At 43.4% G+C, this 19,715-nt stretch overlaps 1 protein-coding gene across 1 annotated transcript in view; it reads left to right on the top strand.

Moving 5' to 3' along the window:
* LOC146492535 (uncharacterized) overlaps positions 1–14,862 on the top strand; it is a 66,000-nt gene extending 51,138 nt beyond the window's left edge. The window contains exons 4-6 of the mRNA XM_085149248.1: positions 14,310–14,420; positions 14,578–14,646; positions 14,727–14,862. Coding sequence (XP_085005374.1) covers positions 14,310–14,420; positions 14,578–14,646; positions 14,727–14,845 — 299 coding nt within the window. The 3' untranslated portion in view covers positions 14,846–14,862. The remainder of the gene's footprint in view (positions 1–14,309; positions 14,421–14,577; positions 14,647–14,726) is intronic.
* Positions 14,863–19,715: the final 4,853 nt, after the last annotated feature.

Here is a 19,715-nt window from a genome sequence, read left to right as displayed (position 1 = left end):
AACTTGATGTAGCTGAAGATTCAGGATGACTCCTGGGCCTGACCTTGTTTGTCAGAATCAGCTGCAGAGAGGAGCAACAGTATTATATTACATGTAGAGTAACAGCAGGTTCTCAGTGAGGGATGCACCAACTTAAACTCTTATGTGTAATCACACTGAACTTTTTTTTAACTTTAAATCAGTTAAATATAACAAAGACTTCAACAATAGAAACCTACTGATATTTATTAGAAAATGTAAAAGTCCAAAAAATAAATTAATTAAAAAGTCATCACATTCATTTGTCCTCCCTTAGTTATGCTGCAATAGACGTAGGCTGCCGGGGATTCCCATGATGCATTGAGTTTTTCCTTTCCAGTCACCTTTCTCACTCACTATGTGTTAACAGACCTCTCTGCATTGAATCATATCTGTTATTAACCTCTGTCTCTCTTCCACAGCATGTCTTTATCCTGTCTTCCTTCTCTCACCCCAACCAATCACAGCAGATGGCCCCGCCCCTCCCTGAGCCTGGTTCTGCTGGAGGTTTCTTCCTGTTAAAAGGGAGTTTTTCCTTCCCACTGTCGCCAAAGTGCTGCTCATAGGGGGTCATATGATTGTTGGGTTTTTCTCTGTATCTACTGTACAATATAAAGCACCTTGAGGCGACTGTTGTTGTGATTTGGAGCTATATAAATACAATTGAATTGAACTGTCAGAGGCCATAAGAAGATCATTTGTAACCTTCACTAAAGCTGTTTCTGTGCTGTGATGAGCTCTGAAACCTGACTGAAACTCTTCAAATAAGCCATTCCTCTGCAGATGATCTGTTAGCTGTTACATATGGGACAGACATGGCTGGGGGATAGGAAAGGAAGAAAGATGAAGGAAAAGAAAAACAGACAGGAAGGAGGACAGTGAGAAAGGGCACTTAAAAAGAAAAAAAAAATCCCGGATCACCCGTTGAGAGACAAAGATAAAACAAGCAAAAAAGAGAGCAACATAATAAACACAACACCATCAAAATAATCTAGCTGGTGAGGGGCGATAGGCCTCCAAACTTTGGACGGCCTGAGATGTTCCCAGAGAGGTGGGATGAGGTGGAGAGGTGAGTTACATTAGAAAGATTAGAAAGTGTGTTTGGATTGACAACAACTGTGATGACACATTATAACCTGTTATTAAAGTTCTGCCCCTGCTTTGATCAAATGTGGGTTACTGCTGGTTAGTTAGTGTGACTTCATACAAACCTGTGTGTTACACCAGTGGAAGAAGCTTTTCCTTCATCAGTCTTCTTGTTTCTTACTGTAGGGGTGAACAGCTACACTAACACTCTCTGGCTCTATGCCTGGCTCTATATCTATATTTAACATAGCAGAGTGGAGAGGTTATGTGGGATAAGCTATTTTGAACGAGTGCGTTTTTGTCTAGACTTAAAGAGAGAGAAGAAAGTGATATTTCTTAAATCAGGAGGTCGTGAATTCCAGAGTTGAGGAGCAGCTGAAAGCCACGGTGGCAAGACAGGGGGAGGGGCTAGAGAGAGAGAAGAAGAAGATCTAAGACACCGAGATGGGATCATCATCAGAGATAGATGATGAACAGCCTTAAATGTGTACAAAAGTTGTTAGGTTTAATGTATGTGTGGTAGGTTGCCATTTAAAAACCTAGAATGCTTCTGTTTGCTATCTATGTAACCTACGCATACGTGCACGACATTGATAAGGGGAACAAGCAGCCTTGAGAAGAACAGATTCTACCAACAACAATCTGGGAGAGCTGCACTCCCATCATATAACCACACACATGATTGCACAGCACAATCACACTTTGCAACCAGAATACAGCAACAAGCTTCATGAATATTAATGTGTGTAACCAATAAAAAAAACATGCAGGGAGAAAGCAAGTTGAAGTGGGTTGGAAACGACAAAGCTGCTGCAGGACAGGAGTGATGTGATGGATGGAAGGGGTCCTGGTGATAATACGAGCCACAGAGTTCTGGACACATTAAAGCTTATTAATGGATTTTTGAGTAAGACCAAAAAGAAGTGAATTACAGTAATTGATCCGAGCAGTAACAACGCTGTGAACAAGAACGGCAGCGGCGTGTGGAGTGAGAAAAGGACGGAGACGATTAATGTTGCACAATTGAAAATATGCAGACTGAGTAACATTATTAATGTGTGAATTGAAAGATAGAGTACTGACAAGGATGATACCCAAACTTTTCACAGAGGAAGAAACGGAGACCGGCAAGTTATTGATCGTAATAGAGAAACTGTTGGTCCTGGATAATGTTGATTTAGAGTCGACCAAGAGAAGCTCAGATTTGTTATTGTTGAGTTTAAGAAAAGTAGAAGAGAACCCTGAATTTAGTTCGGCTAAGCAGAGGGTGAGGGAGGATGGGGGGAGAGCAGAATCAGCTTTAGTGGACAGATAAAGCTGGGTGTCATCAGCATAACAGTGAAACTGGATATTATATTTATGAAAAATGTGTCCAAGCGGAAGAAGGTAGATAATGAAAAGAAGGGGCCCCAGGACCAGGCACGTGCAGAGGGGGGGGGCTAGAGGGGCTTGAGCACCCGCCCCTTTCCTGATGGGTGCCCAAAGTGCCCTTTTGTTGAGGCAACTTTTTAAAAAAAATTATTTATTTTTTTAATGTGTGTGTGCGTGCGGAGTCCTGTCTGTGCCCCTCAACAATAATATTTAACTATTAATCACAGTTTTGCTAAATAAAAGGATCTGGCTTGCATCAGTCGCATGATCACATTTAACCAATGATCGCCCTTGACGGCGGAACGCGCTGGTTACGAGCCGGGAACGAGCTCACAAAGAGCACGCGCATTTTTTGCGGTCCGGAGCTGTAGGAGAAACACAAATTAACTCAGAGACACAGACTGATGCAACAAAACCAGTAAGTAGGTGTACAGCGCACACTGTAGTGTGTAGCACACAGGAGTGTTAGCTTATTACGGACACGTTGGTCAGCTGTCTTGTTGCAACTGACGAACTGAAACAAACGAGCGTGCTGTGTGTGCAACAGCGTGACAAACATTACCTGTCCTTTTATTAACTGCACAAGTAGTGCTGGTCATAGCTGCTGGCTACCTGTGTGAGGCTGTCATGGGTCTGTAGCTCTGTCACCGTTTTAGGGAACATATTTAGTTTTAAAGTATTTAGAACATACTTAGTTTCCCGGCTTTTCCTGCCTTTCTGGAGGGATTATATTTCACTAAAAAACGGTCTAATATGCATGTCCACATAATTATGCATTATTATAATTATAATATATTAAAAAACACGCTGTATTTTAAAGAACATACATTAAGAAGCAGATTATATTAGATTTATATTTTAAATAAGACAAAATTTGGATTTTACAGCAGTAAAATTATTGTATCTCTACAGTTTAAAATGTAATAAGCTTTGCCCCTGCACAGAGTGGATAGTGAAACAAATGGAATCATCATAAATACATTATTTCATATTTATTACTTCCCCCTCATCATTGCTTTATTATTGTAGCTCTAGTAATAAATAATAATGTAAGGATTCTGGATCAGCACCGTGATGCCCATAGTATATACAATATTCTGAAGAAGGTCTAAAATGTCACTGTGCGTGCATGTGTGTGTTTTATTTAGATGGATTTAAAAGAAATATATTACTCATGATATAACATTGTCCAGACACAGCTGGTAAGGACATGAGGAGGAAACAGTAGAGCTGTGTGAGGCTACTAAAGGCAGGGCTATAACATTTTTCTGTCATCATTTTATTATAGATTAAGTGCAAGAGTTGTTAGGTGTGGATAATTAGATTATAGTTTATTGCAATAGCAAGTTGTGCCTTGTTCTCAGATAGACAGCAAGTGGAGAGTGATATATGAGATGATGGGATGGAAGGAAGAAGAGAAGCAAAGAGTGATTCACAGGCAGAGCCTAAATTATTTCTCACAGTTTTTTGTTGCCTTATGGTTCCAAGCGCTGTCACCAATCTTTGCATTTTGTTATTATCTCATGACACTTGTTTAATCAGCTACCATCTCTCCTATGGACTTTTTAATGTCTACAGTCTCAGATCAACACAGCCCTGCCCTCCAGCACTATCCACAGCAACCCCTCAACAGCAACATTGTACCCATCAGGTAAAACATCGGCTAAGTTTTCTTTGCCTTGTTGACCATATTAGATTCTTAATGAATGTGTGTTGTTGTTATTCAGCCTGGTTCAATGTGCCCCTTTTTAACTTTGAGCACCCGCCCCTTTAAACCTCTCTGCACTGCCCTGCCCAGGACAGATCCCTGGGCAGGTCAGTGACCAGAGGAAAGGGCTGAGAAGTGAAGGATTTGAGTTGAATGAACTGAGTGCGATCAGACAGGTATGATTTAAACCAGGCTAGTGGAGCATGGGAGAGACCGATGGAGGCTAGCCTACTGAGAAGTACAGAGTGAGAAATAGTGTCGAAAGCAGCGCTCAGATCGAGGAGAATAAGAATGGAAAGTAAACCGGAGTCAGCTGCCATAAGAAAATCATTGGTTATTTTTATAAGTGCTGTTTCTGTGCTGTGGGAGGGACGAAAACCAGACTGGAACTGTTCATACAGATTATTATTAGTTAAATGTGAGTGGAGTTGTGTGGCAACTATCTTCTCAGGAATATTTGAAAGGAATGGTAGATTGGAAATAGGACGGAAATGATCAAAATTACTGGGATCTAGACCAGTTTTTTTTTCACTATTGGGGTGATGGCAGCAATTTTGAGGGAAGCAGGAACAGTTCAAGTTCAAGTTCAAATTTTATTCACCACATGCAGTGGCAGGTTGCCCTGCAGTGGAATGAACCCGCCCCCGACCTTACACACACAACACATACATCACATGGAGATACAAGTCAGAGAACAGTTGCATTACAGAAAAAACACTGAAATACACACTACAATGGGAAAGTACAAGAGGAAAAAAAGAGACCTCTGCTCATGCTGGGCTATAGAGGACAGCACGAGAACAGGAAACAAAAAACTCCTCTGCACAGAATGCACATAAATGTCCACAGCACAACATTATAGAGCACATGACAAGCCACAGGGTTGGGTAGGGGATAAGGAGTAATCCCAGGCAACACAGCAGCCATCCTGCCACTGCGCCGACTCTCCAGCGCAGGCCCAGACCCGCCTCGTGTTCCCAGGAGGCAACAAGCATCGAAGGCATTGGAAGGGGAGGGGGGATGTGTGAGTGCTTATCAGTGTATATGTATGTGTGTGTGTGTCCATAGTTCAGCTGAGACAGTGTCCTTCGCCCTAACAGGCTAAGTAAACAGTCTACCAGCCAACCCAGGTGGCCTTGCATGGAATGGGAAGGAACAGACTCAACACAGTCTTTATCAGGGAGTTTTTGTTCAGCTCCAGCCTTGAGCCCACAGCTGGCGCAGAAGGGGTAGCCGCATCATAATGGTGATTTTTCTTTTACAAACAACTCATGAGAATTTCAAGCTGTTTTTAACACTCCGACACTGGTCTCTCAATCTCCCGTTGGATAGCTGCGAGTTTCTCCATGATGTTATTTACCTTCAATTCCGTGGTCTTTTCAGTCTTTTGCTCACAGAGCAGATTCTGAGACCTCACGACCGCAGCCAACTGATCCGCAATGTAATCCAGCTTCTGCCCAGAGGAAAGTAAAAGTAAAAAAAACCAAAAACAATGGTGGGGTTGGCCCGGAAGCAGAGAGGAGAAGAGGGTCAGAACGTGTGGACAGTATGAAAATGGAGGAGGTGAAAGAACTTCTCTGGAGGACGGACGTGTTGCTAACAGTGGCAGCTTTGAAGATTGGCTGCAAAGGCAGAGTTTCTCTGGAGACTTGGAGGTAGACAGGAGCCCTCCTGGGGCTTGGCTGGATAACTCAGAGGTCTCAAACAAATAGAAAGGAAAATCTTTAGGCTTGCTGGCTCTGGTTCCACAGGGATACCTGGCTGGGGTACACTCACTGGGGCAGTGTGTCCACGCTCAAACTCCAACCAGTTACTGGGGATGCCCCTGGTGGAGCAGTCACTGAGCTGGAACTGGTTTCATTATGGGACCTCTCACCTCTGACAGACCTAGCAGCAGCGTCAAGGTTTGAAGGCTGCCTGACTCAGACTGGGCTTGGATGCTGGATGGCTCAGGTTACAGGGAGCCACACTTCCACAGCCACCTCCTCCAGCTTATCCAAGGGAACATCAAGGCGTTCCCAGGCCAGCCAAGAGATCTAATTTCTCCAGCTTGTTCTGGGTCTATCCAGTGATTCTACCATAGAAGCATGAACAGGTGGAGACGGAGGCTGCAGCCTGACTGCTCATCAGTTACCTGCTGAAGTTCAGGGTCTGGCTGCTGCGCTAGTTATGGTGTTCCACCATCCCAGCCTTGCCATATTGGTCTATTTGATTCACCTTTTAGTGTTTATTTTATTTTCACTTGCTGAATATGGGACAGACTTGACTGGGAGAAAGAAAGAGGGAAAGAAAAACAACTGAGAAGAGGGACGGGGGAGAAGGGCAAAAAACAAAAACCAACAGAATAAGCAGACAAAAAATAAATAAATAAATAAATAAATATATCAATCACCTGGATCACCTGTTGACAAAGAGAAAAGAAAACAAGCAGAAGAAAACGAGAGTAATAGAATAAACAACATCACAATGATATATGGGAATATGACAGTAAATACTAAATATTAAACATTATTGTGCAGCACGTAGGATCGACAGCGCACAGTGTGTTTTGAGGTAGGAGCCAAAAACGGTGTAGTTTGTGTGTGAGCACCCGTGTGTACACCTGTGAGCATGAGCTTGCTTGTTTTTTAAAAGGTTCCTTCATATAATGATCTGCTAGAGGGTGTGGGGGGGCCACAGCCCCGTCCTCCAGGGCATGAAGCAGGTATGGAGGAGATCAAAACTCCAGACATCCAGAGGCCCCCAGAACACAAGAGACCAAGGAAGACCAACAGAGGGGCAGCCGTGCCACTGTCCCAGAAAGAGCTGAGGAGAGCCCCAGATGAGGGGTCACTCAGCAGCTGTGGAGCAGAAGCCAGGGGGGGTTGCAGTGACGTGCCCGTGAGCTACGCCGGCAGCCAGCTGTACCTGAGTGACCGAGCCCCAGGCCGAGATGCCGGGGGAACCCCACCTCCGAAGTGGCCCAAGCGAGCCCCAAGCTCCAGGCCCCAATAAGCAGCCACCAAGGAGTGAGCCGGTGTGTACCTGGACGCCCATCCCCGGACACAAAGAACCACCAACGCACCGATGTCTGAGGGAGTCCGCCACCGGCAGGGGAAGTGGTGGGGGAAGATAGGCCTCCAAACCTTGGAGGGCCTGAGATGTCCCAAGAGAGGTGGCGTCTGATACCCAACCTGACATATAGACACAGACATACAGGCACACACAGATACAAACATCCATTCCCACCCTCATGCTCTCATATGCAATTACTCCACACTCAACCAACGTGGAGACAGACATAAAGAGACGCTGTACACACAATCACACTCCCCAAGCGTACTCTAAGAACCGGGTCTAGGTACCCTTGCCCCTGGTAAAATTGAGGCAGAGGCAGCCAGAAGGGGACGGGGGACGGGGGACGGGGGGGGGGGGGATGCCTCCTCTGCAACCTGGTGACACACCCCTACTCCAAAGCCCTGCATGTGTGGGTGGTTGTGGTGGAGCGGGAAGAGGGAGGCAGCTGGAGATGGGGAGGGAAGGAAGGGAGGGGCAAGTGACCCCTCCCTGGGGCCAGCTTCCCCGCTGACCCCAGTAGGCACCCCCATACTCCACGACCCACCAGGGAAAGGGGGCGCAGGCCCATCCGGACCGGGGCCCAGTGCAGCAGCGCTGCCCAGCCCCACAGAGCCTGGGACAGTCCACCTGACCCCACCACAGAGAAAACTGGGCCCCCCATACACCCACCCGCCCACAACCCCGGCAACACACCAACCCGGACCCAAGCCCCCGAGGCCCGGCCAGGGCCCCAGCCCAGAGCCGGAGCGCCCCCAGAACCTCACGCCCGTCCCGGACCCACCCAGGGGCAGCCAGGCTACCCGGTCAGTAACCCGCGTCCGTCAGCACAGACCCTCCCCTAGCCCCGCTGCACGCAGCCACGAGGAAACCGTCACCTAAGAGCCAACAGAGCCCCTAATAGGCCATGACCGCTACCCCGGGTTGAGCCCCCAAGGAAGATGCTCCTGGGGAACCCCCCGACGCCCTAAGCCTGTCCCTACCTAGTTATGGTGTTCTTGATTACAAAAGCACAACAAATAAACCAGGAAACACTAACTAGAACACACAGCTGGATGGATGAGGGAGATCATGACAAGTGTTGGAGTGACTTTGTTAAAAATTGTCATTGTTGTGCTTCGAATTGTGAACCTTGTTTAAACTGCATGATTGAAGATATTCTTGTTTCTATTCTCCTCCCCTGCATGTAGGATGGTGGGGGAGGCTACAGCTATAGTGTTCAACTGCAGGCACATTCCATGTAAAGATTCTGGTTTGCTTATTTGCTCAGGAACGTCCACTTCCTGCCCTTTATGGGCTCACCTATGTTTGTATATGGTGGACCATTAAGGGGGTTAAGCCATATACAGGGTGGGGGGAGATGACCCTTTTATGAATAGGGATGTTGTTAAATGGTTGTAAACATATGTTGTGTTGCAGGAAGTCACGTATACAGAGACACACACACACATACAAACACATTCACAGTGTGTGTTCTCTGAATAAAAGGCTGCGAGGGGAGTTTGGAGTTTGGAGTTGGCTACAGGCGAGCTTGTGTCAGTTCTGGGAGGCAATCTCCCCTTGCAAGCAAACCGTACCAGTGGCTCTTGTGTTCTGTTTGCAGTCTCTCGTGGTCTGAATCCAGCAGGGTCGTTTGTTTAGACCCAACAACAAGCAACACAAGGGAATGCAGACAATGAATACAAACAATAAGGGAACAGACCACAGGTGGGAACAAAGAGCAGAGTCTAATCGTCAGTTTTACTCACAGAGGGAGGATAGTAGGAGCGTCGTCTCCTCCGGCCTGAGGAAATAGGAGAGTTTGGAGCTGCTGATGCAACATCATTCCAGCTGAAGAGCCTGTGATGAGCCGGCCCGTAAAATCTCCGGCGAGCAAAATGGCATCATCCAGGTGGAGTCGGCAGCTGGTGATAGGTTGTTGCTCCACGTGAGAAGGAAATCTGCACTTTTTTTCTTCTTGGTGAAGGAAAAAGGGAAACCGGATAAATGAGCCTCTGATGGCCCCAGACAGGAAACTCTTTGAGGATCGAGGTGAAAGAGTTTATGAGGAGGCAGGCCAATGAGCGGGCAGCGGAGAGACTGATCAACAACTGTGAGCAACCAGAGATGGGTGGATGATGCCCACTTTCAGCTGCAGAGCATCAGGTGCAGGCGGGACAGCAGGTGGACGAACACGACGTCTTTGAGGACCCCTTAGAGCCCGGTGAGTACCACTGAAAATGTGCTCCTACCAGGGGTGAGCCAACGCTTCCACTTCAGCTTTTCCTCAAGAAAGGAAACAGCTACTTGCTGCCACTTGTAGGTCGGAGTCTGCTGCTTTATTTTAGTGTTCGAGATCTCCTGTCATGTACCGCTGTGTGAGGCAAGGCAGGATAGCAGATAAAATGTGGGAGTCGGAGGCAAAAACTAAACTTAAAGACAATTTATTACTGACTACAAAAACACCATAACTAGACCAAGAATTACTAAACAGACGAACACACAGCTGGAGGGAATGAAGGAGGCTGTGAGAAGAAACACAAGGGAACAGATCACAGGTGGGAACAAAGCTGAACATAATCAAACTGACGAGACCAGGAAGCAAAACTAAACAAGATGCACACAGGACGAGAGACTGTCAGAGTAAAACAGGAAACAGCAGAAACACACACTGAGACACAGACTGACTGAACACAGGGAACAGAGGGAGTGAGAGAAACACAGAGACACGACTGGGGAACAGGCCAATCAACATGGAGACAAGACTGACTTCACAGAGAGATACTAACACAGGAAGAGGGCGGGGACACAGAGGAGGGATGATAACAGAAAACCTGAGGCTAGATAACAAACTAAGACCTGGGGACACAAACAGAGACACAACAATCATAACCAAAACTTCACCTCAGAACATGAAATGAACCAGAATCAGACGTCAAACACAAACGCTGGCTCACAGACCAGGACCATGAGCCTCTACACAGAAAGACTCCACCCAAAACAGGAACTCTCTTTCTGAGAAGTGATGGTGCTCACCACTGCAGCACCACGCTGCCCTGTTAGTGTCTGTGCTGGTAAAAATAAAGATGAATAGATAGTTCACTCTGACATATTTCCTGTGTCACAAACACTTCCTCTCTCTGCTGCTTCTATGTACTTACAGTTTGTAGAAGGCAGCGTCTAACAAAGCCGTGTTATTATAAACATACTGCAGCTGCTGAGTTAAAACTTATTATCTCTGTGATAGAAAATATTAAAAACAAAACTTCTTTCAGTGTTTTACATTCATGTAACTGAACTTCAGATCTTGTTGAATGTTGTTTTCATTTGTACATAACTGACAGTTTGACGCCTCCTGACGTGTCAGAAGAACTGTGACCTGTCCTGTTTTACTTCCTCTTTGTTTCCTCTTCAAAGCTGTCGGACTTAAAGACACAGACAGACGGTGAAGCTGCTCAAAGATCTTTCAGCTCAAAATGTCTACAGAAATTCAAAGTGTTGAAGATTTCAGGGTGAAATACAGCAGAGGCTCCCAAGAGGATGGAGGAGTGAGAGAGCAAAGTGAGGTGGAGGTGTTAGATGATGGAGAGCAGCACCCTGACGTCGGCCTACAAGAAGCTGGTAAGCAGGAAATCATCAAAGTGACAAAACCAAAGAAAATGTTGATGATGAAAGTGTTGTTCAGTGTCTTTTAAAGCTCTGATATCCGATATTAAACCCGATTCTTTTGTCCCCATGATAGAACAGAGAAAACCGACTCTGTGTGTTAAAATATTGATATTTCTTTTATTCAATCATCTTCTGGAAGAGAGAGACCTCTGCACAGCTCAAACGCCAGTTGCAAGAGCTCTAACATTAGAATCATAAACTGTGCTTCTAGGTTTTATTTTGGTACTTTACACATCACACAGTCTCAAACATTGCTTATACGGCAAGTTCCTAATTTCAGTGTCTTATCTATTAATATGGCTGTGCACTAAAACTTCCTGTTTTTCACTTAGTTTGTGAGTTAAAAGTGGCCTTGCTCTACAAGCCTTTATTAAAGTACATAAAACAATATAATCAGCAGATACACATTAAAATATTTCTCTTATCCCTAACATGGACCACTTTAAGACATGTTAGTGTTCGTGTCACATGTCCTCAGAATATGTTTCCAGTTTCAGTCCAAACTGGCACTTTTGTAACAAACTCGACTAATTTGTTTGGTAAATCTGATGTACTTCATTTCTACTGGGATCATTCCTTCAGTGAGGATTAATAAAAAGCTCCAAAGTCTCTCATTAGTGCTTCATAAACTGACTTTTTGTTTTATCTTTGTAGATCTTCACACCGAGAAGAAGCTTCCAGCTGTGAGAAGAAGCTGGTTCAGAGCTTTTGAAGTGAACCTGGGAGTGCTGTATCTGCTGATTGTGATGGGAATCATGACACGCTGTGAGGAATTTTATTCCAATATGTTAGATGTTTGATTTTAAACATTTGAAGTGAAATGATTTGATGCTGCAGACCTGATTGTGTTTATTTCCTGTTCCCACACTGCTGTGTTTCTGCTACTTCACTGGAAAACACACAAACAGCAAACTTGTTACTGTAATGTTATTGTAGGGTCTACCTCACAACATAAAGCACCTTGAGGCTGTTGCTGTGATTTGGAGAAGTAAAACTGAATTGAATGATTAAGACAATGTGTGTCCTCCAGTTGGACAAACCTCAAACACCTCATCTAAGTAGCACACAGGTGTAATCCTAGTCAGGAGCTTTCAGTGTGGAGGAGCTCCAGCTCCTTCGGCCCTGCCCAGAAATTCTGTCTATTTGGCAAATCTGATTTATCTATTTATTTGCCAGTGATGCGAACCGAGGCTGATCCTGGTTGTACAGGCAGCAGAAAGCCGACAGCAATGGTGGGACTGATACATCAGACTCCTTAATCACCCCACACAGGCCCAGCCAAGGACGTGGTTAAGTGTCTTCTCTCCACAAAACACTTGCAGACTATATGGGTAAAGTCCTACACATCCTTGAGAGCATGAAGAGTCCAGTGTTGCATGGAAACCACATTGTTGCTCTGAATTTGAGATTTCACAATTGGATGGACTGTCTCCTTCAATATTCTGACATAAACCTTCTTAGGGAGGCTGAGGAGTGTGATCTCCTGAAGTTTGAACCCACCAGCCCAGATTTACAAATCCAGAGGCCGAGTACCCGACTCTCATGTAATGTTGCAGAGGTGTGTTAACCAGGACGGCCCAACAACAAAGTATGAATGAAATGCATCAGTTTTTCTGCGCAAAATGTAGAAATGAAAGAAAAAGTTAGTGAATGACATAAAAAGGGAAGAAGTGAAATATAAATTGTTGTTCATTTAAAGAGTGACTGAGACGTGGTTCAAACTTTCCACATTGACTGGATGAACCTCAACAGTTCAACAGTTTGTTTCTCTATAAGGCAACAGCAAGAAAACAAACTGTAACTGAGAAAATAACACTTCCTGGGTCGAACCAACTGTGACACTGAGGTGTGACTGTGTTTGTGCTTTTATGTGTGAACGTTCAACGTCTTTAGAAAAAGAAGAGTTTATACATTTTCTGCTTTATGCAAACTCAGTTTGATATTTTCTCAAAAACTCAACAAAGTACACATATTGTACAACACAGAGTTTTATCTGTAGTTAAGAGAAACAATAAATGCAGTTAAGAAATTTATATGCAAACCCTTTTATGACGTTAAGCTGATACAACCACAACCACAGCTCTGTTGACCACAGACTGACAGGAAATAAGCACAAACCAACATCCACACTGCTTTCTAACAGGACCACAGACTCAGAATCCTCCTTCAGTCCTGAAGGGCTCTTTCAGATGTGCTACACTGGGTCTAAGAGTGCTGTGCGCCTCCTGATGTTAGCTGGGATCATCATCCTGTCCATATGCTGTAAGATAAGATACAACCTCTGAACTTCTCCTGCAAATGAATGTATGACTGATACTGAATCCCAGCAGCCAACAAACATGCAGCTTCACAACCAGAACGTGTCCTTCTGCCACAGCAAATACAGGAAGTACATGAAGCCAACACAGAAGCAGCAAAAACTGCAGTTCCTTTAATGACCACTGGAGGCTGATGCTGAAAGCGAGTCAGTCCCCACAGACTCCCATGATTATATCAACAAAGCAGACAGGCAGCAGCATCTGCTGCAGACTGATGCAGGTGCAGTCACACTATGTTAGACAGTGGCCGTCTGTCATTGTGCGACTAGTTAGTTCACTTGGTGTATTAAGCAGGTAGCTAACAAGCTAATGTTAGCTCCATTCATCTGCTGGGATATATCAATTAATCTTTTTTTATTACATCAAATCACATCAACAGTTGCCTCGAGGTTCTTTATATTATCAGGTAAAGACTCCACAATAACAAAAACAACAACACAGAGAAAACTCCCAGCAGCTGCTGATGTTTGGATTTTAAGGTGGTTTGATTCTAGGTTTTAAATCAGTTGATGATCTTCAGCTGACCTTTAGGTCCTGGTGGAGCTGTGACAGACTTAATGCTGAATCAGGAGAAACATCACAAATCTGTGATGTGAGAATAGAGACGCCTGCAAAAGGACGTCTGAAAGCAGGAAAAACTGTAACAGGAGTTCCTGGAAGCTGCAGGAAGAAACATTTATTAATTATAAATAAGCAGAAAGAGGAAGTGTTGAAGCCTCAGAGCAGCTTTGACTGAATGTAAAAAGAGATATTTTCAGTGAGAACAGGCACATGTCACATGAGTCAGAATCTATTCTTTCAAAGCATATAGATAACATCTCTGACTACAGGTGTAGAAATGCTGTTTGATTCTTCACCTTCTTCCTCCACACTGAAGCACAATTATTCTGAATCTTGTCAGTGGTTTTTGTTCACAGTTGATACGTATTTAGCTCATCAGATTTCCTGTAGTTCTAACACCTCCACCCACAGGACATGTTAAAGAACAATGGCTGCAAGTTTCTGACTCTTATTGATATTTGACAAAGCAGAGGAAGAAGATTATTTCTGTTCAATGTTTCACTCATTTTATTTTATTTTATTTTGATTTCACTGAAATATTTCAGATGCTTTGAACAAGAGTGAATTCAACAAACTTCAAATCAAACATGAAGAATTTCAGACTAAATACAACAAACTGAACCACAGTTACAACGAGCTACAGACTGAACATCAAGGTAAGAAAGTATTTAAAATTAACAAGAAAATACTACTGTCAGATAAAATTTATATTTACATTTATTAACATGTTTTTTTCTATAGAGAGAAAACGACCCAACAGTCAGTTTCACTCATTTTATTTTATTTTATTTTGATTTCACTGAAATATTTCAGATGCTTTGAACAAGAGTGAATTCAACAAAATGAAGAACAGCCACACTGAGCTCCAGGATGAACTTCAAGGTAAGCAAACACCAAGTTCTTATATCACAGATATATTTTCAGAACATTTTAACTTAATTTGAATCTGTTTTTCTCTAAAGACACAAAAACCAGCCTGACTCAGTTACAGAGCCGTTATGATGAACTGAGTAAAAACCACAGTCAGCTACAGGAAGAAGTGAAGAAGCTGAAGAAGATGATAGAAGGTAATAAAGTTTGAATAACTAATAGAAAACATCAGTGTTACACAGTGATAACCTGATTGTGTCTTTGTTTTGAATGCTAAATGTTTGATGCTGTGTAACAGTTTCTCTGTATAAATGTAAGTTTCAGTTAATTATGAATAAGAGAGAAAACCTGAGTTTAAATGAAGTATTTACAGGGAAAATGACAGGGACCAAAGATTAATGTGATACAACATGACACAAAGTCTGTCTTTAAAACATGTGTTTGACTTTAAGGGAAGTGTCCTGAAGGATGGACGAGATTTGGATGCAGCTGTTACTTTAAATCCACTGAGAGGAAAACTTGGTCTGACAGCAGGAGAGACTGTCTGTCACGGGGGCCGAGTGGCCTGTACTGAAAAGGACTCAGGTGCAGAAACCCAGAGCTGAGACAGCAGATGATGTGACAATTTATTAGGCGTAGTGCAAAGAACGTAGCAAAGACAAAAAAAACAAGACGTGGAGTTTGACGAGGCGTGGCCTGGGAAACGTGGCTAGGGCGAGGGAACGGGATGCAGAGTGCAGCTGAGCAGGGAACAGTCACACTGAAGAGAGAAGACAGTGGAGTTAGGGAGGTAGTGGAGGCAGCTCTGAAGTGGCAAGTTGTAAGGGTAGCAACTCTTACTTGCAGTAGGGGACATGGAGTGTTGAGAGGGGGGTAAGAGAATCCAGGGAGGGCTGAGTGGCGTAGAAAGGCTGACCTGAGATCCGGGGCTTCAGATGGAGTGTGATGGCAGGAGGGCAGGCAGGTGAGGCACAGAGGGATTTTCAAAAATGATTGCTTGGTATCCTGAGTCTGGAGGTGGAGCGTGAGCCAAGGTGAAAACAGCAACTGCAGCACAAGAGAGTCTGGTTAACAAGATACACAGCAAGAACTTGAAGTATAAGGCCTGTTACCAACATGTGTTGATGACGAACTGGCAGTGAATGAACATCAATGTGTGGCTTAAATCCCTCTGAACAGGCATCGCCCTAAACAATTTAGCCTCATGGGCAGTGTAGTCCGTGCTGCAGGGAGAATGGACTGCCATACCCATTATGTGTCTGTGAGCGAGGGAGGGAGAAAAAGGAAAAGTACGAGCTGTCATCGAGCAGAAACGGGAGCTGGAAGCATGTAAATATAATAATAACCACTGCAGCCAAGAAGAGTGCCTGACGAGCCCAGTTGTAAGTAAGCTATTAAGACTCGACTGTACACCGTGTTCGTGTTTTCCTCCAAAAACAATAAGTTCTGTTGGAGCAGCCTTTCAACGCCTCTCTCTGTCTCTGCTAGCAAAGTTGACCCAGACAACAAAGTAAAGCTAGTTTTCAGCTACGAGCCCGACACGAACTCGACATATTAGCCAGAGGTCCCTTTACTACGGTTCGGAGCCGCGGACCTGTTTTATATACGCGCGGAATAGTTTTCTACACGAGATCGCTGCAAAAAGTGCAGCCTTACCTAATGTCCACCTACTGTTACTCATTTATATTATGATTTTAACATCTAGTTGGTGTTGGTATGGCGAGTAGCCTTCAGTAATAGTAATAAATCACACAGAAATAGTACATTCATGTAGTTGTAAAGTATTCAGAATACATTACTTCTATAATCTTTGGTGGAATACATTTTAAAGTTAACCTTCCCAACACTGTCAACAGGTTAGCATGAGCCTCAGACTCAGCTTACAGTCTTTACTTGTTCATTCTGCATCATATATTGATTACATATATTGTCCCTCTGTGCTCTGTGCTGTACAGTAAGGTTGGAAGTCATCCACACAAAACCTTGAAGTACTTCATTACTCTGTAGTTCCAGCAAATTGTTCTAATAATCTTTACTTTGGTTTACTTGGTTTATTCATCAGTCTGTTGGTCCTAAAACTTCAGTAAACGTCTTCTTCAGTTTCTCTCAAACAGCTGAAAGTAGCTGCTTCTTACTTTTAGCTACAAATCAGGAACCAAGAGACTGAAACCAGCACAAATTCAGTTTGTCAAACTTACAACGTGTGAATAAGTGAAGATGAATCCGTTTAAAACAGCTTTCCTTCTTCTTCTTCACTTACATCAAAACACAACTTTACCTTCCTGCTTAGTTTGCAGCGAGCTGCCTGCACAGCGTTAACACACTGAAGGTCAAAGTTCATTTCAGCATGACAGAAAGGAAAAGTCCAGAAACAACAACCCTCACAGTGGACACGGTTAAAGTCTGTTGATTTAAAAAAAAATTTTAGGGGGCCTAGAACTGAGCCCTGTGGGACACCCCACAAGAGAATAGCAGAGGACGACACATGGTCACAGAGACAGACACAAAAAGTTCACAGAGTCAAGTTCTTCTCTTTCAAGGCTCTATTTTTCACCAGAGCTACAGTATCCAGAGTCGTACGTAGTGAAGAGTCAAAGTTATTAACAAGATAATCGACCTCTGTTGGAGTAGCGTTCAGATAGCTGCTCTGCTCTATGAGCATTGAAGATGATAACAGTGGGTGGATTATATTCTTAAACTTAATTACAGCACCTTCGCAAAGACATCTACCATGATAAAGTCTGCTCTCCACTAGGGATGGGTACCGGTAATAAATGGTAGTAACCAGACCAAAAAGCAGCGCACATTTCGGTGCTTTATTTCGGTGCTTTTTTTTCCTGAGATGTCATAGGCTTCAGATTCTAGCCAATCATTTTACGTTTTCGAGGATAGTAGGCGGGTCCAGGTACGTACGTTCTTTTAGAGCAGAGCTACAGATTAAAAATGCCCAAGGCGAAGCGGTCAAAAGTCTGGCTGTGCTTCACAGCAAAAGATGCAAACTCAGCAGCTGCAACAAGTTCTTTAAGCTGATACTGTGATACTGTCAAAGGAGGTAACACCTCAAATCTGATGAAACACCTGGCGACGCATAGCGGGGGTTTTTTAAAGCCGAGAAATGCACCGTACCTACTACGGGTGTGGTGCCTGTTATCGGAGTTAGGAACATCCCCCAAGAACCCGAAGAGGAGAGTCCTGGCCCCTAGCCCTGCCAGTGTAGCAGAAATGATGAGGATGATGATGCAGCAGCAGCCGTTCTTCTCTGCGTGAGTAGCTTAATGTTGTTCGTTTGTAATTTACGTTGAGTAGGCTAACCATGTTATTACATTAATGCATGTAAGGTGAACTAGCAAACACCGTCGTAGTTACATGCAGCTGTCTTCTTGTTTGATGGCAGATACTCCCTTCACACTTCTGGTTAAAAAGGCTATAATGACGAAAGAAAAAGTCGAAAACAGTTAAACATGAGAGGTTTTTGGACAAAGTTTGTGTTTTTTCCATTGTTTAAGCTGCTTCCAGCCAAGAGTGATACCATATATGCCCCATAGCTGCAGAAAAGGCTAACATTGTTATCTTTTTACAAAAAACAGCTGAACATGAGAGGTTTTTGGACAAAGTGTGTGTTCTCCATTCTTTAAGCACCATTTAAGCACCGGCACCGTTTCAAAAGTACCGGTTTGGCACCGGTATCGGATAAAACCTAAACGATACCCATCCCTACTCTCCACTGCTGTGTAATCAATGATTGTAAATGTAAATGTTATCAGGAAATGATCAGACAGGAGACGGTTTTCAGGAAACACTGTTAAATATTCAGTTTCTATGCCATATGTTAAAACAAGATCTAGAGTGTGATTAAAGTGGTGGGTGGGTTCTTTTACATTTTGAGAGAAGCCAACTGAGTCTAATAACAGATGAAATGCCATGTTGAGGCTGTCATTTTTAGCATCTACATGGATGTTAAAATCACCCACAATAATTATTTTATCTGATCTGAGAACTAAATTAGATATAAAGTCTGAGAAATCAGACAGAAACTCTGTGTAAGGCCCAGGTGGACGATAGATGATAACAAGTAAGACTGGTTTCTGAGTTTCACAGCTGGGGTGGACGAGGCTGAGCATCAGGCTTTCAAATGAATTAAAAGTCTGTCTGGGTCTTTGGTTGATTAATAGGCTGGTGTGAAAAATTGCTGCCACACCTCCCCCTCGGCCTGTGCTTCGAGGTTTCTGGTAGTTAGAATGACTCGGGGGTGTTGATTCATTTAAACTAACATAATCATCCTGCTGCAACCAGGTTTCTGTAAGGCAGAGTAAATCGATTTGTTGATCAATTATTAAGTCATGTATTAACAGAGACTTGGAGGAGAGAGACCTAATATTTAATAATCCACATTTCACACTCTTTGCTTCAGATGTGGATACTGTATTGTTCTTTCTTTGTGATTGTTTATGTTTAGTTCGTTTTTGGTGATTTTTTTTGTCTGTTTGGGAGCTGACACAGTGTCTAAGGGGATGGTTCCATATTTCTAGAAGTGAGAGCTGCTCCATCCAAAGTGGGATGGTTGCCATCTGAAGTAACAAGTAAGACTGGTTTCTGAGTTTTACAGCTGGGGTGGACGAGGCTAAGCATCAGGCTTTCAAATGAATTAAAAGTCTTACACTTTCTTATTCTTATATTTTTTATTACAGAAAAAATAGAAACAAACAAGTGAAATTTTTATTTTTAAATGGGGAAAAAAGAGTAAACAGAATAACTTTTTAAAAGAAAGAACACAATCTTCAAATATACGATGCTTTACAATCCATCATTATTATCAGTAAACGCCCACACAATGGAAGACATTTCAGGATTACAAGAAGAATTTGAGTCTGACAGCAAATATTTCACTGATTCATCCACAGACAGTTTCATCATGTGGACTGAACCTTTTACCGTAAAGTTCAAACTTAAAATCTAGAATATAATTAAAGCATCTTATCCAATCAATAAAGTAGTCTTGGCTCGTGCTGAATAAAAGTAGAAATTACCTTGGAAACAGAACTTTTCAAATTAAGAGCTTACATGTAAATGCAAGAAAATAC

The sequence above is a fragment of the Neolamprologus multifasciatus genome, chromosome 22, assembly GCF_963576455.1.
Source record: "Neolamprologus multifasciatus chromosome 22, fNeoMul1.2, whole genome shotgun sequence".
NCBI classification, from domain to species: Eukaryota; Metazoa; Chordata; class Actinopteri; order Cichliformes; family Cichlidae; genus Neolamprologus; species Neolamprologus multifasciatus.
Note: the sequence above shows the minus strand (reverse complement) of the source record. Positions and strands in the feature narration are given on the sequence as shown.